General features: G+C 29.4%; 1 protein-coding gene across 16 annotated transcripts in view; it reads left to right on the top strand.

The window, feature by feature from the left end:
• Nucleotides 1-25,329, top strand: part of LOC142319565 (uncharacterized) — a 178,830-nt gene that overhangs the window by 71,681 nt on the left and 81,820 nt on the right. For all 16 annotated transcript variants that reach the window (XR_012755215.1, XR_012755214.1, XR_012755213.1 and 13 more), the window contains exon 3: nucleotides 23,193-23,372. Coding sequence is in view for 11 of the 16 variants with exons in the window: in XM_075356990.1 (XP_075213105.1) it covers nucleotides 23,193-23,372 (180 nt within the window). In the remaining 5 variants the exon portion in view is untranslated. The remainder of the gene's footprint in view (nucleotides 1-23,192; nucleotides 23,373-25,329) is intronic.

The raw sequence follows: 25,329 nt of genomic DNA, 5'->3' as shown, positions 1-25,329 counted from the left end.
AAATTATTCGAATTTTAAAATTAATTACATAAAAAATCGTTTAGGAGCTGAGAGAGTGAACCCCATAATTGGTTCTGGGGGCGAGTATAAACTATTTACTTATTTAACAAATTATTCAAAAATTAAAAAAATATATATTTTCATTTTTTAATGAAATTATTAAACAAGAAAACAAGATCCAAATGTTATTAAAGATTTTCTAATTTAGCTCTTGGAGGATTAAATTTTTATTCTTTCAGCAAATTTCGGGAATGTTTAGCAGCATTATTTCCAGTTTCCAAAAATATAAATTATTTTAATACACAATGTACCACTTAAGTAAAGAAAAATTGTAATTAATTACAACTAATGTAGTTAATATTTTAAATGTGTTCAAGATAATTATTACTCAATTAAGTAATTATTCAATTAAAATCGAATATTTGTTAATTTTCCAATTAATTAATTTGGCTGTAACAGTTTTCAAGTTTATGACCCCTCCACAACGAGTCTTCTCCGACCAATCATCTCCATGGATTCTTCTGATCCATCCATCATCTTATTCTTGGTGTTTCTCTTCCTCTGTCCTTCACATACTGTATTGAACGCATTTTTCCCAGTTATGTATTTTCACACATCTTCTCCCCCTTCACACATCTTTTCGTTTCGCACCCATCGAGCGATTTTTTCATTTATTACTCTATTCCATACTTGCCCATTTATTTTTCTGCTCCTCTCGTTTTTCTCTTAAATAGTTAGAATCAGTTTTCCTATATTTTCTTCCTATCGCATGCTACTTATCAATCCTTATCTTATTCCCACTTTATTTACTTACAGAGATATTCAAATGTTTTCTTTATTTATTTCCAATCCTGTATTCTTAACAAATTTCTCAAGATTTTTCATTAGGTTGTCTACCTCCTGTTTGTTTTTCGACACTATAATGTGATTAGCATATCTTAAAACATCTGTTGCGTGCTTTTCTGTACAATAACTTTTCTCGCTGTCCATTATAAAAAGAACTTAAACATTTTTGGAGACAATCTATTCCTCTGACTTAGTGTATTAGGTTTTTCAAAAATATTCCTTCTACCTTAACGCTGTTCTTAACTTTTTTACGAGAATTTCATTCATTCTAAAACATTTTTGTGTATCTTAGATCTAACTTAATGTCTCCCTATTAACTTCGATTACTATTCTGTACGTAGATCCAGTTTATGTGCCATAAAATGTTTTGATCGAGATGAATATTTTTTTGAGCGCTGACACATGCAAAATATAACTATTCCATTTTACGCTAAACTACCATTTAAATCTATGAAGATTTATATTTTTATTTAATAAAGTTCTTGAAGGAATAATAAATCTGTTAATTTCCAGAAATCTATTTTTCTACTCGTAATGAAAATCTACAGGACTTAAAATAATTAAAAACTAAGAATATTTACACATCATAAAGATGCAAATAGACGCATGGAAAATCTTTTTCAGTTAACTTCGGTCGAAGAAAATTCCGGATGAAAATTTTAGCTGATTGTGGTTAATAATTTTCAAGGAAAAACATTTACAAAACATTTTGAATATCATTTTTTTGTCTGTGGTTGAATAGATTTTTAATCTTACACTTCGTAATTTACAGCTTTTTTTTCCTCATAGTTTAAAATTATTTAGCTGTTTTTTTGTTTTTTTTTATAACTTGCTAACTTTGCATATTTTTACAATTATTTTTTTATATTTTATACTATTCTGGTAATTCATTCATAATATTTACAGAGCTGTATAATTTTTTATTTTATTACAATTTGTTTCATTATTGTTATTATTTTTTAATTTTATTATAAATTAAAATATCTATTACTTTAATTAAAATTGAATTCAACCCATATTTTATTTTATTAAAATTATTATCTTAAATTCTAAATTTTTTTTTTGTCTCTTCAGAATTCGAATTTCAGAAGTTTGTTTGCATATTCTGTTCGACAGTTGGTTTTTTTTTTATAGGATCTTATGTTTATTCATTAACGAAGTATCTTTTTTTTTGAAACAGGTGTGTTTGATAATTCCTCGTAAATGTTACTGATCAGCATTCGATTGCGTAACTTTAGTTACCTTTTTTTTTTTAAAATCATTCATTACATCATCGTTAATATTATTTTAAAAGGTTATGCATCATATAATAGATCTGTTATTGAGCTGGTACTATTAAATGTCGAATGCATATTTCAATATGACCTCACCGAAGTGGGCGCCCTAGTACTGAATACGGTGTATTGGGTATAAATAATATTTATCTTGTGTACTTTCTTTTCCTTTCAGTATGAGGTCATCGTCGTGACGTTATTCATATTTCTATTTCTGATTCTTCTCTCATTCATGTATTACCATAAGTTGTATTTATTTATTATTTTTTTTACTGTAAATACAGTATATTTCATCCTAAGCCATTTTCTATCGTAGTTAAGCTCTGATGTTTTGTTAGATTCATCGTATTGTTATGGTAAATCTGAGTCGATATAAATTATGTTTATAGGAAAAATATTGGTCTAAAGCTTTTTTGGTATGACATCTTGACATGTAATGATTACATAAAAAAAATTATTTTTTAAAAAAGCTTTTATTTAACTAATATTAATATTAACATTAATAGAAAAAAGAAAAACAAATTAGAAAACCCTCTAAAAAGTAAAAAATAATAATTAAATCAAATTGAGAATTTTAAACAAAAAATATAATATATTAACAAATATAACAAATAAATTATATAAATATCTAATAAATAACCAATAAATAAATGTAATAATTATTAAATTTTAAAATTAAAAGTAATGAAAATATTTAGTTAAATAAAAGCGTGGCGCAGTTTTTATAATTTATTTAAAACAACACATCATTTATTTTTACAACAATTAATCTTCATTTTCATTTTCAATAACGACGCGAGGAGGCGGAAAGGTCTGCTGGAACCTCTCCAGTTGAGACTGACTAGCTACAAGTAACAATCTGGGAAAATGCACCCACTCGCTTTCTTTGTACTGTTCTCACATAGTTGAAGTTCATCTTCGAATTCTGCTTGTAATCTAAGCCAAATTGAACGCACTCTTTCCGCTAAACGTTTCATTTTAATTAATTATGAATTTTTATTTAATGAATTCATAATTACGATTACAATTATAATAATTTTTCAGATTACCGTCACAATGTAATAACTTTGTGCAAGATTTCTAAATTTAATTTTTATTTTTCATTTTATCAACCCTTAAAGGTCATCTCGGTGCAAGTTTGAACCATCAAAGAATTAAAACTTGAGTTATTTTATTACAGATAAATAAAGTATATACATATACTACACAACCTCATTAAAAAAAATATATTTTAAAATATAGCAAATTTCTATAAACACTTATTCGAAAAGATTGTTATAAAAACTGCGCCACGCTTTTATTTAACTAAATATTTTCATTACTTTTAATTTTTAAATTTAATAATTATTACATTTATTTATTGGTTATTTATTAGATATTTATATAATTTATTTTTTATTTTTCAGTGCATTTTTATATTTGTTAATATATTATATTTTTTTGTTTAAAATTCTCGATTTGATTTAATTCTTATTTTTTACTTTTTAGAGAGTTTTTCTAATTTGTTTCCTTTTTTTTTATTAATGTTAATATTAATATTAGTTAAATAAAAGCTTTTTAAAAAAATAATTTTTTATATGTAATCAAATATATTTTTGTAATTTGTTTTGTATTTTTTACTTTTTGGTCTTAATGAACAATAAACTTTTTACATCCAAAAAAAAATATTCTTAATAATATTTATATCTGAATATTATTGTTTGTTCAAGTTTGTTTGTTTATTAAGACTAAAATGTAGAAATATTTATTTTTACACATCGAAGTTACATACGTGTACCAAATTTCAATCATTTTCACACGATAGTTCATGAGAAATGAAAATTTTCAACTAAATGCATGAATTTACCGTAGGGTATAGCGCGGGGGGGGGTGGGGTGGGGGGTTCATATCCAAATCTAACACCGTATATTGTATTGTAATTGAAGTTACATACGTGTACCAAATGTAATTGATTTTCATACGATAGATCAAAAGATATAGCAGTTGCAAGATTTGATTATAACTAAAGCAAGTTAAAAATAAAAGCTTATAAAAAACAGGACATTCGTCCTCTACTGCAAAACGTAGTGTAATATATTAGAATATAGAAAAAAATCAGCTTCGTATATATTTGTCACAATTCCTACCATTCCTACCTTGTCCTTTCGTTTAACTCGAGTAAAAATCTTTAACGCGTAGTTTTGTAGGTTTGTCTTGACACAAAACTCAGTTGATGATTATTTTTCAGTCTTGTCCATTAAATAAATACAAATGCAGATACATTTTTGAAAACAAATTTATTAACTGGATGTTTTACTTTTCTTTAGACTACTGATGCAGCTAAATTCTGTTTCTAATGGAAGCTCTAACCGTAAAGTTAAAGGGACAATTCTGACTTCACGTGACCAAAATCAAAAGTATTTTACATATTTTCCGAAATCTGAAAAGAAATTCTAAGAAATATATATTTGATATTCCGTTTAAAAATTACATGTTTTAAGATTAAAATAAGTCAGAAAAAAAAGTTTAATAATTAGAGGAGAAATTTTATAACCATCAGGGATGATTTTCATACATGATACAGAAACTTTCTTTCTGTCCATGATGAAGAGAAGATAAAATGATAATAAAATGTATCAATGGGTGTTTTTCATTGCTTTCTTAAGAAAAAGATTAAATGATCTTTAAACGATTTTATCATTGTTTGAAAAGTTTTTCTGGCTAACCTATAATATTTTAGCACCATAATATTTTGTTCTGTAAGATCCCAGAGTCCAAAAGTACAAAAATATTGGTTACGAAATATTGCATGTACCCATTTCCTGTAGACACATTATGCAATCTTTTGTAAACAAGAAACAAATGTGACCATTGTTCATTGCTGTATCTAAACATAACAACCTTGGAAATAATAGACGCGCGTTTAAACAGGAAGATGAGATAAATGAAGTGATAGGAGAAAAATTCTAGACCCTTGCCAAGGATCGAACTCAAGACCAGCCGATCTAAAAGTTACCGTGCTAACCTTGATATCAACTAGCATTTTTGTCAGTGTTGTATTGGCTTCTAGCCCGCTTTGATTGTTTCTTACTTGAATTAGCATTTTATTATTTAAATCATTTAAATTAACTATTTTATTTTGCTTCTTCAATAAATCTTTCATTTGGAAGCGATTTTTTATGGAATTAACTTCGTTCTGTAGATTTTAGACAGTCGGATTTATCGGATTATAAACCGCTTTTATGTCGGTTGATGTTTTACTGTCGGGATCAAATTTACGACTTGTTCGAAAACTTTACCAACGTCATGAATTTATTTGGGTGATGTAAGCCTCATTTCAGGTGTGGCGTAGGCTCTTGTATCTAGTGCAAAAATAATTTGTTATAATATCCCAAACTCGTTGGTCTGCAATATTTCTGCTTTCAAACTGTAGACGAACGGATCTCCTAAGGAATTGTGGGACGAATGGATGCTCACTATTTGTAGGGAGTCTTGAAGTATGTCTTTGGATGGGATTGCTCGTTTTATTCGCTTGGGTGGACCCCTCTCTGTCCTTATGATCGATCCCTTTCTTCTTGATGGGTTTTTATATAGATACCCGTAGGAACTTAAGTTGTGGAGAACATGTTTGAATCACTGCTTCGTAATATACAATATACTGGCTGATCCAAAAAGTACGTAACCCAATAATTAATTTTCTTAAAAAAAATCTTTATTAACATAGAATACTCTAACATATTTTGTAGGTGAACAAAAAGTATTTACATTCACTTTTTTCACAATAAATGCCCTCCATCTGCTACTAGACATGTTTCAATACTTTCTTCTTATTAGTTGCTACTTTTCGGATTGTCGCTGCACATTCGCAATCTTCGATGTTGTGCTTGAGTTGGTCGATTGTGAGTGTTGTTCTTACAATTAATTATCCTTCAGATGTTCCCAAAGAAAAAAGTTGGGGTAGTTAAATCTGGCGATCTAGGCGGTCACAGTCCACGAGAAATGATGTGTTTTTCCCAAAGAACTCGCGCAACATTATCATTGTGCTATTCGTTGTGTTTGCCGTTGCACCGTCTTGCTGCAGCTAGGAGTCTCGTTCATCAGTTTTTAACAGTGCCACGAATTCCATGATGATGTTCTGATAACGTTCAGCTATTATAGTTTCCGTGAAAAAGATTGAGCCTATAATTCTTTTCCGCAAAGTCGCACACCAAATTCCAACCTTCTTCAATGTAAAGGGGGACTCATGGAAAATGCGAGGGTTTTCTGAACTCCAGTATCTGTCGTTCTCGCGTTTATGTAGCCACTTAGTGAAACCATGTTGCATCAGAGTAGGAAAATAATCCAACAGCCGAACACTGCTGCGAGTAAAACTCAAAAATCATTGATAGTAATCTAGTTTTTCCTCTATCAGGTTGTCGAAGGTCGTGCACAACGAGAATGCGATACGGACGGAGTTTCAGTTTCTTTGTGGCTCTGCGAGTCCTGTAAGACAATCCGATTTGTTGACACAGTTTTCGTAAACGAGCGACTACGCGTAAAATCGTTGATTTATTAAGCACCCGCGATTCAGGAGAAGCTACCTTAAAATCGTCCTGATATTTTAAGAATGACTGCGATTTAAAGTAACTTTCAACAATGAACGCACGTTGAGCCATGTTTGTTCGCTCACAGCTTAGTCGCCGCTCTCATCAAAAAATGGAAAATTGCTTGGATATCGTGTGCTACTCTTCTACCACAAGGTCACCCGTTGCCAACACACATTCCCGCCGGCAAAATTAAATATTCCTCCGCAATATGTTTTCGAATTTAGGGTTGCGTATCTTTTGGCTCGCTCTGTATTTACAACTATTTTCTTATGTTTTTTACTATTCGAGTAATGTATTCTTAATATTTAACTGTATAATCGTTCATTTTACTATTTTTTTCATTATTGTTATTGTTTGATTATTTTTTAAATTTATTATTAATGAGTTATTTATTATTTTATTGAAAATTGAATTAAACCATACTTTCAATAAATTTTATATTTTAAAATATTTTTACGCCTCCTCAAAATTTGAATTTCAGAAGTTTGATTGTATATTGTTTTCAACACGTTTTTTAATACAATATTTGTTTATTTATTAAGACCCTATCTTTTCTTTTTGGAAACAAGAAAAGTTTGATTCAGTCGACTTTGACCTAGAACTTATCTGCGGGTTCTTGTTTAGTATTTTGTAACTGTACTAAAGACCTAACCTGAAGCCGAGTGATTTTCGGGTTAAGCCAGCTTTCATTATCTCTTATCTATAATATATATATTACATACATCATATCAGTGATTTTAGTGCAATCAGTGACTTAAAAATATTCTCTTTTTAGAGAGTTAACAAGTTTTTAACTTGCTGATTAGTCAATATACCGTAGTATCTAAATTGAAATACGTGTTTAATCGTCAGTTTTTCGGTTTAGGAAAATAAAGTAATAAACATCACGATCTTGCTTTGTTTTTAATAATTTTAATGAAATGTTATTATTCTTTGATTTAGTTATCAAAACAGAAATAAATGTACAAAACTTCTTCTTCTTGGTTAGGTAAAACGTGCTAGTAGGCTAATTTTTGCTGAACTAGCTAGGCGTTCTCTCTTTGCTAACAAACAAAAATTGTACATGCAAAACTGAATAGTTTTCTAAAAGTTTTATACATTTGTTTTAATTACTGTTTTAGAGTGTGTATTAAAGCATATTGGTATCTGTTAGCGTAAATAGATGTATTAATTTTTTTTTCTTAAAGGTTGATGTAGGTGATAATTTTTAAGTGACCTAGATTGAATGTTTCTCTAATTTTCTCTTGTTTAAAGGTATTGCAAAACTTTACAAAATAACCTGAAAAGTTTTATAAATTTTAGTTTTTTTAAACGGTATAATGTTTTACTTGGTATTTATTTATTCACATTTACATTAAGTATTATTTTTATTTAGATTTGCACTAAAAAATAATATATTTTATCTCTAAAACATATTATCAAAACGAAATAATATGTTTTCTTAACTCATAACATTTGCAATATCATTCATTAATAATAAATAAATACAGTAAAATAATAAATATAAGATAAAATTAAATAAAAAAATTATTTATTTATTTATAATTAAAATAAATTCTCAATTTAATTCCAAGAAAATTAATAAATAATAAAAATATAAACCAGTTACACAAAGAGATGCGTCAAAACGACTTTCCTATACAAATTTTATGAAAATAACTAAAGTAAGAGCTTAAGAAAATTTAATAACCATGAACCAAATAAATAAATAGAGGAAACGTTCGAAATCATCTTCGCAACAGAGAGTGAGGGAGAGAGAGAGAGTGCGCACGCGCGCGCGCGTATATATGTATGCTTGTGAGAGAATTTATTTCTTAATTTCGTAAATGAGTCGTTGAAAATATCGTAAGAATAATTTATAAATTTAAAATCCTGTTTAATGACAAAAGATAGCATTTCATATTTCGAGGGATTGAAATCGCTTTTACTATTAGGTTTACATACTTTTTGATTAAAGATTACCGACTTACTGGTATCCTAGAGACATGAAAACAGGTTGCCGAAGTGAGATACCAGTACGTCAAATCTTGAGAGGTCGTTAAGCACAAATAAAAAATTCAACAGAGATTTTAAACCAGTATTAAAAAAGATTATAGGCGATGGACTCGTCACATCCCATTCATCGTCTCCGAAATCATCAATTTATTTTTCCTTCATAAGTTCTTAGATAACTGTTCCGTATTTGCGTTTCTTCTTTGAATTAAATATACCCGTATTAATATTATTCTGTTTACGTATACAGCAATGCAATGCTTATTAGATGCACTGTACTCATATGCGGTCTCATACGTTACAATAAAAGTTACTTTGCATTAATTTTACTTTAAAACTGATAAAAAAAAATCGGCAGTCGCGTTGTTAAACTTTCCCGATAAACTTATATGTACCAAATTAGAAATTAAAAGACTAAATCTGGAGGAAGTTGAAAATTTTTGCTAAAATCTTTATTTTTGAATTTGGGAGTAATTTTGGGGGAAAAAAGTTGTAGGTATACCTTTCTTTATCTTATTAAAAGAGCTCAGAAAAATACAAATAAAATTTTTAGTCCAGTCCTAGCTGAGATGTGATTACTGATCACTCTCTATAGCTTTACTCCTTTGAGACCCCGACTCTAAACTTAAGTAGTATAATATCATTATATAAAAGTAACCGTATCATATTTGGAGATATAGGTCAGGTAACCCCTAGTTATTAGCTCAAATAATACTTACACATGCGTGCACACGCACGAACAGAAGTTTTGAATTTTTCAACGTTTCATGACCCCTTGAATTAAATAATTTTTTGTTTTAATTTGGTAAAGTGATTTTTGTCACGATTACCATACTTTCCGTTGTAGTTTATTCTTTACTTTAATTTCAGATTGATTTAAATAAATAATTATTATTCTCAGCTCTTATTAAACGTGATATAATCTACATATCTTTCATTACGTATGAATGTATGGCTCCTTATTTGGTATAATTTAGTGTAACTTGTAACCATTTTTGTTTATGATGACTGCGCGTGATTGCCTTTGCGTGGTTCTTTGTCTGTATTACGAATCATACGATAAATCCTTTGATTGGTAATATTTACTCTTTGTGAGTCGAAATAACTGTAGGGTGGGATGTTTCGATCAACTCCTTTTAAAGCGCTTGTAATGTTAAAGGGATATTCTGCAATTCAGATACACTTACTTATTTGTTAATATTGCTTATATTCTTATTAATATTATGTTTATGTAATTAAACGCATTTGTTTTTTTTTATTTTAATTTCTATGCTGTGTGATGATGACCTTGTACGTATTTATTTGTACGTTTTTATTATTTATATTATATAATAAAAATTTTTATTTTTTACTTCCGACCCCTCGTGCTCCACAGCGTTATTATTACAAAATAATGTTGTATATTTTTAAAAAATCGGCTAAAAGCCTATTCCATTTACCACACGTCTCACCCCAACCCCTTTTTTTCTCTTTCCTTTCCAACCAGAGGTAAAATGCTCAAAACCTATTTCCAGTCCGTCTAGGCGTTCTACTGGACGGATCGGCCTGACATTTAATGTTTGATTATATTTTACCTGGGAGAAACGCCATGCAAGTAGCTACGAAGAACAATATAATAAGTTTAAGGAAGATTATATTTACTTTTATAAAAGCCTAGGCAGCCAGACTTAGTTAAAGGCCTGTTGGACATCTAAGAAGGCTGCCCAATAGTCTCTTCTCATCTAAGCTTCTGGTGATGACGTTAACAAATCTGTGCATTTGCTCAATAGTGGCGTGCCCACTACAGAAACCGAACTGGTGATCTGGATTAGAATAGACTGCTCAAGAATAGACTACTAAAGAAATAACTTCTCAAATACCTTCGACAAAGTAGGCAACAGGCTTATTGGCCTGTATCAGGATATATCATAAACAAGTTTACCAAGTCTCGGGACCATAACCATTTGTGAAATTTTCCATTTGTAGAGAAGTAGATGTACTTCTCTACCTCTTCTTCTTGTCCGGAGGATACCATTTAAGAGATGCACTAAATGACTTTGTAAAAAATATTAAAATGGCTATGCACTAAATGACTTTGGTGCGAAGCATAAATAGCATCTTATTAATGATAAAATCATAGTCAGAGGTTTTTTGAGTTCTTCCCTTCCTGATTATTTGTAGACTCTCTGCTGAACAAAACTGCTTAATAGGTAAACTCAAAAGAATCAGGTTGCTCAAGAATTCTAAGATTTCCTCTTCACAAAGACTCGCATATCAAGCGGTTCCTCTCTCAAGTAAGTAGCAAATAGTTCAACCTTTTCCGTCACTCCAAGCACACGACCAATTGGAAGCCTTCAAAGGAGAAAATGAGGTTGGAGGCCGTCGAAAGCACTTCGTGGCTCTCCATAAAGAGTAACCGTCTCTACGTGAAGGGGATAGACTGTCAAGATAATTTCTGAATGACTCGTTCTTAATAAATTTAAGCGATTGTTTCAATCTGCGAGCGGCCTTGTTGAATGTTGAAGGATGTCCTATTTGGATGTCCTATTTTCAAGCCTCTTGTAACATTGCCATCGTCTCCTAAACCTCCTCTTCGTAGCAAAAAGATTAATCACCTTTCTTGTGTAACCCATTTCATCCTTCTCCTTACTTCTCGGGTGTCGAGCACCAGGCAGCTAGCAGCTACCTGCAGAACTGAAGTCAAGATTCGCATCACGTCATCGCTATCATCGGAACATTTTAGTGGAACAGGCACTACCAGTTTTTCTTCAACCTAGCTGCGATTTCAATTCCATTCATTCTTTTTGTGGAGGATAAGCGATGACTTCCTTCTTACCACCATCGTAGTGACTATCAAGCAGAACAGCTGAGTGGTGAGACGTCGAGTTGTAGCCATTTTCAACCTTAGTATAAAACGACGAAACACCCGAAGTGATGTAAAAGTCCAATAAGTCCGGCGTCTTTGTTGGATCCGACCCAACTCCGGAATCTCCGGAACAACTCCGGGATCTTAGTTGGATCAGTAGGTCGGTTGCAATTCAGAGATTACGTTCAGAAACACCAATGATTATGCACCAGAAACTCAATGATGGAACTCAGTTTTTACCCGTTGCCTCTAATTTCTGACCATGATTTCCTTGTATACTCTGCATCCTCTGTAGTCAACAGGATGGTCTGATTGGCTGAGCGCACAAACTACCGGAGTGTTTCTATCTTTAGTACAATCTGTAATCCTATGACCATCAGCACATTTAACTCATCTTTAAGGCCGCGTGCAGTTGCTTTTCGTGTGGATATACAGTTGACATCGCGTACTCTGGACCAAACCAGGAGATCTTCTCGGCGTTTCCGAGGTTACCTCACAATTCGCGATGTATTTCAGGATAAAAACCTGTTTACTGATATCCTTGGGCTCAAGGTTGACAAAAAATGTCGATGGCATTAATTATACGTCGTACTGCGTGGCCGTGTTCCTCAAGCTCTCCTTCAATAAGGTATCGGAACTGAATAGTGTAAGTACCTTAGTTCAACCCGGAAGGCTCTTTCGTCCTTCCTAATGAAGGTATGACCGATCAGATTGTGCTCACTTTCCAAATAAATCATCCGCTTGTAGACGTCCAGATCTTTCGAAACAACAGGTAGTTGTTTAGGGCTGAATACTCTTACATTTACTAGTCACACTTTTTAACTATCGCACCATCTCAATTAATTCATACAGCCGGATAACATCGGTGATGCCGTACAGGACTGTCGGCGGGGGCTTAATCGTTTTCTTTTGACAAGCATCTTCCATGGGGGAGGTCCTGAAAACGATTTGAAATGGCAAATCGGTGGTAGCTGCGGGAAAACGAAATACCTTCGTGGGACGCAAAACTGGCCCCGTCTGCCACGGTACAGAGGCTATCTGCGAGTCTGTGGCGAGAGCATCACCACACACACACACGCACGCTGTCGTGTGGAGATATCACCCACATCACAAAATTGTCTCTAAGAAGTCTGCGGCAGGACTATTTCTTGGATCCCTTTTTGAGGGCACTAAGGGTAGACACATTTGACCACTAGTTGTCGCCTCATCCTCTCTTCAGTTGTAACAGTTTTAAACACAAAAAACACCAAAAATTGAGGAAAAAATGTAAAAAAACTTTGTTATAATAACAGCTTATTATTTTTTTATCGAATATAATTTACATTTCAACGTTTTATTGAAATAATTTATTTTAATTGTATTTTTTTATTATTATTTTCTCTTACTGAAGTATAATAATAAAATTAACTTTTATTGCATCAAGAAAAACAATATTGATAACCTAAATATCAATTATATTTGACCTATGTACGCATAAATGAGCACGAAGTTTTATGTTAAACATTCTCATATGTTGATTAGGCTCATTTATAGAATTATTTATCGTATCTTAAGGGTTCGTCGCTATTTTCTTGAGATAAATTGTGTATGTAATCCAGATAGAATTATGCATTCGTTCTTGTAGTTTTCATTAGATAATGTATGAATTTTTTCCATGACCGGTTATCGTAATAACAGTTATATTTTTCTAGTCGGTTGCTACGAATACAAGTCAAGGACAAATATCATACTCTAGTTGTTTTTAATAGCGAATTGTAAAAGCATTCATTGTGATCGGTATAGATTATGAGTATGAGATTTTACCAGTTATATCTTATACTAAAACGTAAATTTGAACTTGATAAATGTCAATTCTTGGTTTAGGATGAAATCTGTTTTTAATTGAATAAAACGAGGTCCTATTTTATCTTAACCTTTTGTCATTTCGTCCATTTGTAATTTGTGACGCAGTTTTGGCCATACTTGTTTATGTTATTCTAAAATTTTATGTTTTCCGATTTCTTATTATAAAATTTTGCAGTTTAGCTGTTGTTATTAAGCAAACGAGTTACTTGTAACGATAATTTTTCTTTGAAAATAACGTTCAGTAAGCTGTTAAGAAGAGTGTTCACTGTTAGCTTTTACTCACCGAGTACAACCCCGTAGTTGCTTTTTGTACATACTACTTTGTAAATAATTCTCCACTACTTACATACCTATTTTTTTTAGTATTTGTTCAATGGTTTTTTTTTATTTATTATTTTAGTTAAATATGTAAGAAAGAAAAATTAAAGTTTTTTCGAGGTTGAGAATTTCTTCAATAATCTACACCGGTTCAAAGGAAACGTCGATTCAAGGATTTTTTTTTCATTTATTGTTTTACAGTTCCCATTATTTAATAAAAAAAGTTTTGGCCTTGTATTATTTTAATTATTGTAAAGTTTCCTTGTAGCGTGAGTTCACTAATAATCATTGTTTTAGTTATTATTTGTTTTAGTTTTTAGTTATTAATCAATTTTTAGTTATTTAGTCATTTTTTAAGTAATTTCATTAAAGTTACAATTAAAACTTTCAAAAACAGTTTTAAAAAGATAAAAAAACTGTATGCGTTTCGATTTTTAAAAAAAATCATCAGTAGATCCTGAAAAAATTAGCAAAATTAAATGTAAATACAAAAACAATTATAAAATAAAATAAATGTAAAAAATATTTACAACATTTAAAATGAAAACAATTTTAAAAACGCCTTTTGAAAGTGATTTACTAGGTGAAAAGTTGACTGAAATAGAATGAAAACTTCTTACACTGACTTCTCGCATATGGATCGCATGTACCTTTAATAAAGTAAGATAAAGTTAAGGATTTCTTCGAGAAAAACACATGGTATGAAAATTCATAGAAACATATTCAACATAGAAATGTGTTGACATAATTTAGACTACATAAATGTCGAGTTTTCGTATGATAAAAAAAATTCACTTAAAAAAATTAATTTAGTGTTCTAACAGGTGCTAGATTGGTCGTCTCGCCTTCTTCAATAATTCCTTGCTGTTTTTGCTATTAAATGGTATTTAATAATTATTTTTATCTATACTTTCACTTAGAATTAATTACATTGTCAGATGAATGTACTGTTTATCTTTAGGCGACTTAAAAAAGAAGGTTCTCACTTCGATTCTTTTTTTGTTGTTACTGGATATTGGGTTATTGATTTATTTAATGTTATTCTAATTCCAAATAATATTCTGCGAAAATTAGTTGAAGTGCTTAAAAGTAAAAATAATATAATAAATATTCTGCAATCCAGAGAGAGAGAGAGAGAGAGAGCCTCGGTAGCAATTTCTTTATCTTTGTCATTTATCTTCATGATTATTTTAATAAAAATCATTCATATTGTGTTTCTTCCAAACGAATTTCTTTCATATGAACAGAATTCCATTTAGTTCTGCAAGTGGTATAGAGCATAGAAAATCGTCTTATAAAATCAAAATAAAACCAGTAGCGTTATTTAAATCTTTAAATTTTGAGTTTTTGAAATCTGCACCAAATTAAAGTTTAAGTTACGGGTAATGGTGGTTTTTATTTTTGAAATAGTTTTATTTTTTAAAGTTAGCTTTGTATTTAATAAATTACTGTTTATACTTGGAATACATCTACGCAAATGCTATTGCATTCTTTAATCGCTTTCTTTTGGTATTTTATATATTCTCCTGTTACTCTGCTGGTTTGATACACTTTTTCATTCTGTTCTGGTCTGTGTTATTCTTTGAATTTTACTATTTTTTTTTACTTCAGTTTTAATTATTTGTTGTATGCTTTTAATCTTTTTCACTTAAAGTATTATTTTTACATTTCGTTGCAAAATAAGTTTGTTTGGGTCCTCATGTATTACTCACTAACCTGGCTCTTCCGACAAATAAAAGTTCAAATTTCTTTTTCTCTTCCATTTACTTAAAAAAAATCTCAATGTCACTCAATGGATTTTAAACAGGCTTCTATAACATCACACTTTAAAAATCTTTTTTTTTCCCTTCTGACATAATCTTCATAATTTCTATGTTAAAATGCGAGCGCTAATTCCAGTCAGATATTTAAAAAAAATGTCTTTATTATTATTGTTTAGTTTTTAGAATTTAAAGTTAAATATTTTATTACACGTAAGTGTTTGCAATCGCGGTAAAACGTCTTGAATAAAAAACAATATTTTTGTATGATAATGTACGTAGATTTAAACGTACACCAATATACTATAAAGGAAATCGCGCATTTCTGTGTTTGTGTTTATTGAAAGCATTTAAGAAAACAGGTTTTACTGTACTTACGTTTACTTTTTATTTACTAGTGTTTATTTTTAAACAAGTTTATCTTGTTTATTAATACTACTTCACTTCTAAGTTTAATTTGTTTTTTTTTTTTTTAATAATTTAACCGGTAGTGGTTTTATTTTTATTATATCAGTTTTAATATTATACAGTAAGCAAAAACTCAGTTCTGCTTGAAATTTTAAATACATTTTTTTAAATTAAATTTTCAGTTAACTTTTTTACTTACTTTATCTCTTACTTACTTAATTTATGTGGACATCAAAATTTATTTTAAAAAATATCTGTAAAGTTAAACATACAAAAATTTGTTTTCAGTATTTTATTTTATTTTAATTTTTTATTAAATTTGTTATATTATTTATTTTATTTTTTACTTGTGTTGTAACCTAATTTTTTAAACAATATGAATCATTTTACGATTGAATAATATTTGTTATTCCTCTTACACAGCATTAGAAGTGTTCACAATTAATCTGTAATAGGTATAAATAAAACTCATTTTACATACCTCTGTTTTTTTAATACTTCTTTCATGTGTCATGTAGGTGTGTCAGATGTTATGACAAACATTTACTAAGTAAATATACAGAGTGTTTCACGAGGAATTTGCAATACTTTACAGGCGTATTCCGTTTATCAAAACAATGAAAAAAATTTCATATAAACATAGGTCTGGAAACGCTTTGTTAGCGCGTTGAGTTTGGCTAACGAAAGATTTCGCTTTGATCTCAGCTCCCCGATGAAATAAGGTCGTACTGAAATTTTTTGGACGTTAATCTAGAGGTGAAATTATGGTTTTTGACCTGAAAAATTCAATAAAATAGGTCCCACAACTGTATCTCCTTTAATTTTTAAGATATCCGACTTAAAACCCAATATTAGGGCTCCAAAAACCAATTTTTTAATGTTTAGCTTAAAATAACCTTCTTAAATAAGTAATAAATGCATAAACGTTTTCTAAAAAACTTGTAGAAAATTTAATTCTTAAAAAAGTGATGTAAATGATAAAAAATAAATGAATAAACAATCGGAAAATTAGAGTTTCACCGTGATTGTAGGTATAAAATAATAGAGTTAAGAATAACAGTCAGTTGTAAGTGTTATAGATTTTTTAGTCGCCAATATCGTGATAATCTTTCAATAGATTTTTTTGATTCAACATACAAAGATATTGTCAGTGTAATCATAAAGTAATCTTCCGTATAAAGCTTCCGTAATAATTATTAATTGGTAAATCGTTCAAATCAACTTTAGAAGGTGGCCTTTATTAATTGTGACATTTTTCAAATTTAATTGTATTTTTAATTATTCTAAATAAATCCATCGATCGATATGTAATTATGACTATTCCGAGTTAAGAAGTACATTTACCTTTTTAAATTACAATAAAACTTCAAGTATCCACCATCCACTCCAGTATGTTTGCATTTACCGTATAATCGCAAAAAACGTTCAAATAAATACTTTTAATGGTAAAATTTGTTTAAATAAATACATAAATTTATTTATTTAAGCTTAAATTGAATTTGAATGAAGATAAAATACACAAATGTACTACGTGTGTTATTTTTATTTTGTAATTCTGTTCTTATCGAGTTTTCCCACAGTTTTCCTCGATCTTTCCAGGCAATTTCTGGAGTGCTTATTTTTGTTATATGTGAACAGCTTTTTAAGATTATCCTTGATCGGACTCCTTTTCGAGTCGGTTAACGGCATTTATTATTTAAATTAAGAATACGAATTATCAGTTTTTATCCTCAATCTATAGAATAAATACGAGGACGGCGATAATGATGATGATAATAATAAAGATAATTATACATAAAATCAATCTAATTGATTGATGAAATGCCCATTCAAATTTCTTATGATGATTTGATTTAATAATGTTTTACCTAGATCCATAATTCTTGATGATCGTAAATGCAGTTTGAATAAATGAATTTCTCGTATATTCGTTTAAAATATCGGAACCTTTTCCGGTTTATGGATTTTTCCTAATATTATATTATGATATTTTTTGCCATGCGCTGAAAATCACGCATATGTAACAATATTTTCTAAATTGAACTTCTTTCAGATTATTTATCACCTCAGTATTCTTCACCCTCTCAATCAAATTTAAAAAATATATGGTAGATTCAATCCTCCTTAGTACAAAGCTATCTCTTCAATTTTTTTTTTTGGGGGGTTAAATTGTTTCTGATATATAAAACCAAATAGAGGCCAACTCATGCGTGCATAAAAAATTAGGTTATCTATATTTTATTATTTTTTTAATCCTGTGGTCCTCAGTATGTTGAGAAATATAAAATCCGTTCACGGAATTTTTTGTCTACATACATAAATATTTGAACTTTTTATGAATATAATATATTTAAACCGAAAAAAATAAATAACTGAAACTTTGATTTTTCAGCCGCTAATAAAGTGACAGCAGGATGATTTTTCGATTGTACATTCAGTAAAATCTGTCACACATTATACTTTTACTGAACAATAACGATATTGTATGCTATTTTTCTATATATTTTCAGTATTATTAATATATTATACGGTGATTTAAAATTAACGTAAAAAATAAAGCATTTCAGTTAAATGTTCAGAGAATTATGATATTGTGTGCGTGAAGTTCCTTCTTTTCTTTTACTAATGGTGTGCCTGGCATACTTGTGCTTGAAAGGTACTGCAGCCGACCGACCACGATTATTTAGTCTCTACTATTCTACAACGGGTGGTACGACGTAGTTGTTCACGAACACATTACTTCATTGCTTTTAATAAACATTCATTCTTTATTTATCGGTTCTGTAAGAAATAAAATTAATTAGTTTCTTAGGCCTTTGTGATTAATTTTATACTAGGGAATTTAATAGCATTTTGAAGGATCGATTATTCACAATTTATCTGTTTTCAGTCACAGCTGTTACGACCAAATCTTCCTTTATATTTAATTGTGATCACATTTTACTAAAATATTTTTTTCAACCTGTAGGTAATTTAATGTTTTGTAAATATCAGTATTGGTTTTATTGTTAGATCTTTATGTGAATTGTCAACGATAACTTTCGGTGGTATACGAACGAGATTTGGAGTGATATTTTTTATTCTTATTCAAGAAAACGTTTTGCACAATAACGATTGTCGCTAGACATAAAAATAATTAATAAATTTTCTAATATTCGACCCTGATTTTGAAATTATCACTATAAGAAAGGAATGAAAGGAAATAAATTCGTTGATTCATCAAACTGGCTCAAAAACAATTTTCATTTCGTTGTTTTATCAAATTAAAGATATGTTTACATTTCGATTTTTTAATTCAAATTTAAAAAAAAAAATTAGTTATTTAGTGTTCAAAATTATTTTGGTTATTTGATTAATGATTGGTTTTAATAGATATTCCAAATTTAAGAATAGTATTTTTTTCTTCTAAATCAATCAGATTTAAACTTTGTCTCATTTATTGATGACTTTTAATGAAAAAATAAATTATTATTTTCATTATTATGATATCAGAAAAGTAAGTTTACAAATATGTATGAATACCAATTAATTTCAGTTAGATTGGAAATAAATATGTAAACTAGTAACCCCCCAAAAAACCACTTTACTGGAAAATAACATTGTCTGGAGGCTTCTGTTAATTATTCTATTATTAATTATATTCCAATCTTATAATAATAAATGTTATAAGTGTTTACGTTATATTAGTTTATATTAAACTGTTAAAACTCTTTTAATCTCAAAAAATTAACTATACAAAATATTTAACAGAAGAGTTTTTTGTTTTTTATTAATAACAGGTAAATCTAGAACAATAGGAAATGTGGTATTCACAGAAGGAATAGTAGATTTTCAGACGTGAGATTTTCAGTAGTGAGTAATAGTAGTGAATAGTAGAAGTAATAGTAAAAAGTAGTGTTCACAGAAATAGTCCGCAGAAAAGAAGAGAGTGGTCATTTTTTTTTTAAATATTAGCTTTAAAAATTCAGTTAAAACTTGATGTCAATTTTACATTCCTTGATTTAAGATTAAAATGACCTCAAGAGATGCACATCATCATAACAAAAAATTGTGTGGTTGAAAGATAACTCAGGTTGCATAGTGATGCTGGTTATTCAGGTGTACATAGCTCACAGGTTTTTGCTATCAATGTAAAGCAAAGTGAATTATCTCCAACTTAAGAAAATTAAAAGTTACATGAAATTGAAATTATCAAATTTAATGGTGGATTAACGAGATTGTTAATGTTAGGCGCAGCAGGCTGAGAACTAACACTCAACAAAGTTCTAGCTACCTAACCAAACTATTAAAACAAACTAAGTTAGTTAATAATGTTGTCAAAAGGCATCATATACTTACCTGATATTTCTGAGATCAGTATGAATGTACTTTATGTAACAGATAAAATAATTTTTTTAAAATCATTGTGATATATAACATGTATTTACCTGTAAAGTAACTTGTTCTGATAGAAAGATAAATTGATGAAAATTTGCACATAAAATGCACACTAAGAAAGGATTTTTTGAAATTACAAGATTAAAGAGTTAAAGTGGATTAATGATGAAATTTACTCGTTTTTAATCTTTCTGTAAAAAATAAAGTTATCAACTTGATTTCTGGTGTGTGTAATTTTCATGTGAATAACTAAAAACCAGTTTTCTAGATCTTCTAAAATTCGATCTTGAAAGGGGTGAAGAAAGGAAAAAAAATTTGAAAAATGATTGGAAATTTTCCTTTTTTCTGGCTATATGAAATGAGATATTCACTAGATTGAGACTTGCAAATACTCTTCAGATAAATTTCTAAAAGCCATTTTTGAGGTTTTTTGAATTTCAATTTTTTAAGGGACAGGTATATGGCACAGGAGCTCAACCAACACTATCACTGCCACTATTACTGTCTGTGCAACATGACTTGCTGTACACTAGAGGTGTGCAGCAAGGTTAAAAAAACCTCTGGTTACTTCACTAAAAATCATAAAATGAAAAAAATGACTGCACTGGGGAAACGCTAGTATATAGTATATATATATATATATATATATATATATATATCCACCTAGTAAGGAAAGAAGAAAACAAAAATCAAGCATAGAAAAAAAGAGAAAGAGAAAGGTAGTACCAAAATTTAAATGTTATAACTTAAGCCTGGAAAATAACAATGAGAAATAAAAAGAATGTGGATAGAAAAGAGCAAGAGAGATGTTTATGAAAGTTGAACTAGAACTTACCACTGCTAATGATACAATAGTAAATATTAATTCATGAACATAACATGTTAGAAATGTACTACATCAACCAAAAAATAAATTCTTAATGCAAGGTAAATATCAAATTGAATAACAGACTGTTAAAAATAATTATATTGAAACAAACAGGCCCCAGATATAATTAAATTGATAAGAATATATGTTTACCCTATTTATTTAAATTGGTCTATATAATGCACTATTTCAAAATAGAAAGGGATACAATAATTAGTTGCTTTATTGTATTGATCTCAATCTTCCCCATGGCTGTGATTCCAGTAAATAACCTAGATAAAACAGGCACCGTTAAGCGTTACTTTCTTTTAGTGTAATGGTGCTCACTATATAGTCAGAACCTGATGTGAAAAGAGTGAAGATGTTATTTGTAGGGCTGAAAATCACCTGAAGTTTGGTGGAATTGGTAAGCAGATATGCAGCAGTGTATTGGACTCATTGACGAATGTAATAGTAAATCACTTCACTCCATTTTCCTAGTAAGCCTAGCATTGAACTTGTTATGCTTGAGAGTGGCTGTGTCATTTTCAGGAGTACTACTAACTTACATTGGGTTGTCTACAGCCATTATAATTATGCTAGTTAAAATATAACCAAGAAATAATGTTATTGATAAGTACTTGTGTGACATTTATATTGGCATTTTCTTTCAAATTGAATATAAGGACTAAATAAAAATTTTGTGTTTTATCTAATTGTCTCTATAATGCTAGTTTACGAATATTTCTTTAGAGGTATTCTTGAATCTTTGTACAAGATTTGATTATTCCCTCCCATATTGAGGCAGTATATATGTAGCTGTTGTTCTATCATATGGTTCAAAGCACCTGAGGTACAAGAGGCATTTGTTGAAGTGGCTACATCTCTAAGAATGATGATGTTCTCTTATGAACAGTTGGGAATAGAGTGAAAGTGTTACTTGTAGGTCTGAAATGCATTTTACCAGGCATAAACAATTTTGTTTATGCGAAAGACAATGGAAAACCAAATCACATATCACTTTTCATATTACTGGCTTATGGTACTTCTTATGACTTGTGACTTTTGTCAATCACTTACAGCTGTTAGAGTTATGACACATAATAAGCAGGTACACAGTTATTAAAGTCTTTTATCTATGATTGTCTTACATTTTATGAATTACTGTTGCTGTTGCTATGTTAGTTGAACTTATCAGAATCTTGAAAGTAAAAACTTTTATCTATGATTGTCTTACGTTTTATGAATTGCTGTTGCTATGTAAGTTGAACTTATCAGAATCTTGAAAGTAAAAACTTTTAAAAATAGAATGTTAAGTTTGTTGGAAAGTAAGGGTGAAGGTTTCTTATCCCTACAACTCTGCTAAGGGCTGAAAAATGTTTCCTCCTGATAATGATCATTTATAAAAAAAAAAAACAGTAAAAGTAATCCCAAATTGATAGGTTGAACAGTCAAAAGTTAAAAAAAAAGTATATAAAATTAAAATTTTTGTGTTTGGAAGCTTTTATAAACATTTTTCATTGGGTCTATATTTTGTTAATATCTCATATGTTTTTATAAAAAATAATTAATAAAAAAATTAATTAAAATTTTCATTAAACCTCCTTTGAAGAAGGCTCACACTCCTTCACTTACACTTTTCTTTCTTTTTTTTTATGTAAAAGAATGTAATCTACAAAGTAACACTAATCCTTTTTTTTTAGACTGTTTTTAAATTATAAAACCAAGTAGAAGTCTCTACACAATCACAGACACATCTTAACCAAGATTTTTAGTATTTTTGTAATCAGGGAGCTCCAAAATTAAGAACAAAAAAATTTGGGGGTCATTTTTTGACAGCTAGGAATAATTTCTCTCTGTTATATAATAAAACAACTAGAATAATAGAATTGTAAATACCATTTCTTGAACACTTTGTTTTATACATATATATTTTAACACTAATCATGTAGCTTGGTGTTTTATGTAAGTGAAGGAAATTGATCACTACACTTTCTTTTTTTTTTTTTATTATTAAATTTATGCTTTATTTTAATTTATCTTATTTTTTCTAAAAAAAAACATTTTAAAGCACTATGAATTTTGATTTTTGTTTTAATTTCTTTTGTTTTGCAGACTATAACATGTGACTGTGAGGCAACACCAGCACTTCAGCTCAAAGTGTTCAGACAAAAAGGAGAAAAAGTTGAAGTATCACATTATCGTGTCAATGTGAACAGGTTCCGTGCTCGACTTTCCATACTTGCTGTAACTGAAAAAATGCTAGCTGATGTAAAGGTTGATGGTTGGCCAGAGGTTAGTGTACTACTAAAGAATCGAATTAAGATAAAATTAATTATTCTCCGAAAGGAAAATTTATCATTTTTTAATTAACAAATTACATCTGTCATGTCATGGATAATTCACATTTTTTAAGTTAAGTATACTAACATGTACAAATAAGTTAGTTGTTTTATTCATACAATTGAATTTTTTGTGTAAAATGACATTCTTTTTAAATACTGTATATAAACAATTATGTCGAGAGATTTTTGGGTTGGTTCCAATTAGTGCCTTGTGAGAATGTTATTTGACATATATAATTGATACTATGGTGTAATTCATAGTTTTAAATCATCAAACATGTGTATATTTATATATACATGCACGTGCATGCACATGCACACACACACACACACACACACACACACACACACACACACACACACACACACACACACACACACACAGACACACATATATATATATATACATCCATAGTCTATCACAAAGTTTTTCTGGGACTTTAAAAACCGATTCTCAGTTGTCTTTCAGTAGTTTTTAGGAAATCTGGGGACGAAAACCAATAAATTGGGGTAAACGCTGTTTTTTTATGTTTGACGTTCAGTAATTTAACGGTAATAATCACATAAAGAATATAAAGAAAATTTCAGAAGAATTTAATTCTGAACAAAATGTAAGACAAGTTGAAGTGCTACAGCTTCAAGAATGTAGATTTCTTGTCTTTATTTTTTAATTTGAATATAGATGATAACATCTAAAAAAAATAGTAACGGAAAACTATGAGAGTAGAATTAAAAGTGCAAAGACAAAAATAAAAAATGTTTGCATTTGCTAATGCTACAGTTATTTTGGCTGAAACTGAGAACCGAGTTAAAAGAATTAATGAATGAGATGGACTTATTGCTAGTGCAGAAATTCAATTTGAAAGCATACAGGAGTCAAACAAATCTGATAAAATACAAGAAAAAGGGGAATAATGAAAAGCTTTATTATTCTGGTAATAAAATTACAAAGGCTAGATGATGTAAAAATAATATAAATATGTATAATATTAAATAATAAGACCTGCATACACCAGGAAAACTTTTATGTAGAAATCACATCAAATGTAAATTTAGAAATCTATAGGATATTTTTGAAAATAACTGAGTTTATCATGTTATAGTAGAAAAAAAGAATAAAAAGGAAGGTATAAAAATAAAGAATTTTTTGAGTTTAAATGGTGTAGGAGAATGTTGAAAATTAGGTAAAAAATAAAAAAATAGATTTTATTAGGTAAAATTAGATTGATAGAGTATGACATAAAGAGATTTTAAGACAAAATTAGAAAAGTTTATGGCAGAATCTTATATAAAGGACAATCTTACTCGCCTACAGATTACGGCACCATATTTAATTTAGTAAGTTTGGTTCTAAAAGGATGTGTAGAGTAAAAACAATAAAGGAAAGCAAAAATTATAATATAAATAATGTATGATATAGAGGTATGTTAGGGGCTAAAAAATTGGCACAAAATGGAAAGGACTAAAAAAAGCACATCAAACCAATCAAATGATTGAAGTCTCAAAAAGTTTGTGTGTGTGTGTGCGCGCGTGTGTGCATGCGCATGTGTACATGCGCACGTGTACAAGCAGAAGGGAGATATAGATTGTGATGATCACTTAAAGTTGGCAGAGTTTAGATTCTAAGGTCCATATTTTCACTGCTTAATTGTACATACACTTGAGTACATCAGTTTTGAGAATGTAATATAACAATAGTAGAATAATATCACGGCTTTGACAAGATTATTAATTTGGAATAAAAAATATATATTGTTGATAATTAAAATTTGATTTCAGTTTAAAATACTGAAATTGTTTCAGGGTATTTACATAAGTAGCCCTTTTACAGAATAGTTTGTTAAAAGTAATATAATTGTAATAAAACAAAATAATTTTTTTTTCAATCCTGCTCTTATCTGTAAGTC

The sequence above is a fragment of the Lycorma delicatula genome, chromosome 2 (genome assembly GCF_047948215.1).
Source record: "Lycorma delicatula isolate Av1 chromosome 2, ASM4794821v1, whole genome shotgun sequence".
Classification (NCBI taxonomy): domain Eukaryota; kingdom Metazoa; phylum Arthropoda; class Insecta; order Hemiptera; family Fulgoridae; genus Lycorma; species Lycorma delicatula.
This window is presented reverse-complemented; position numbering and strand designations above follow the sequence as displayed.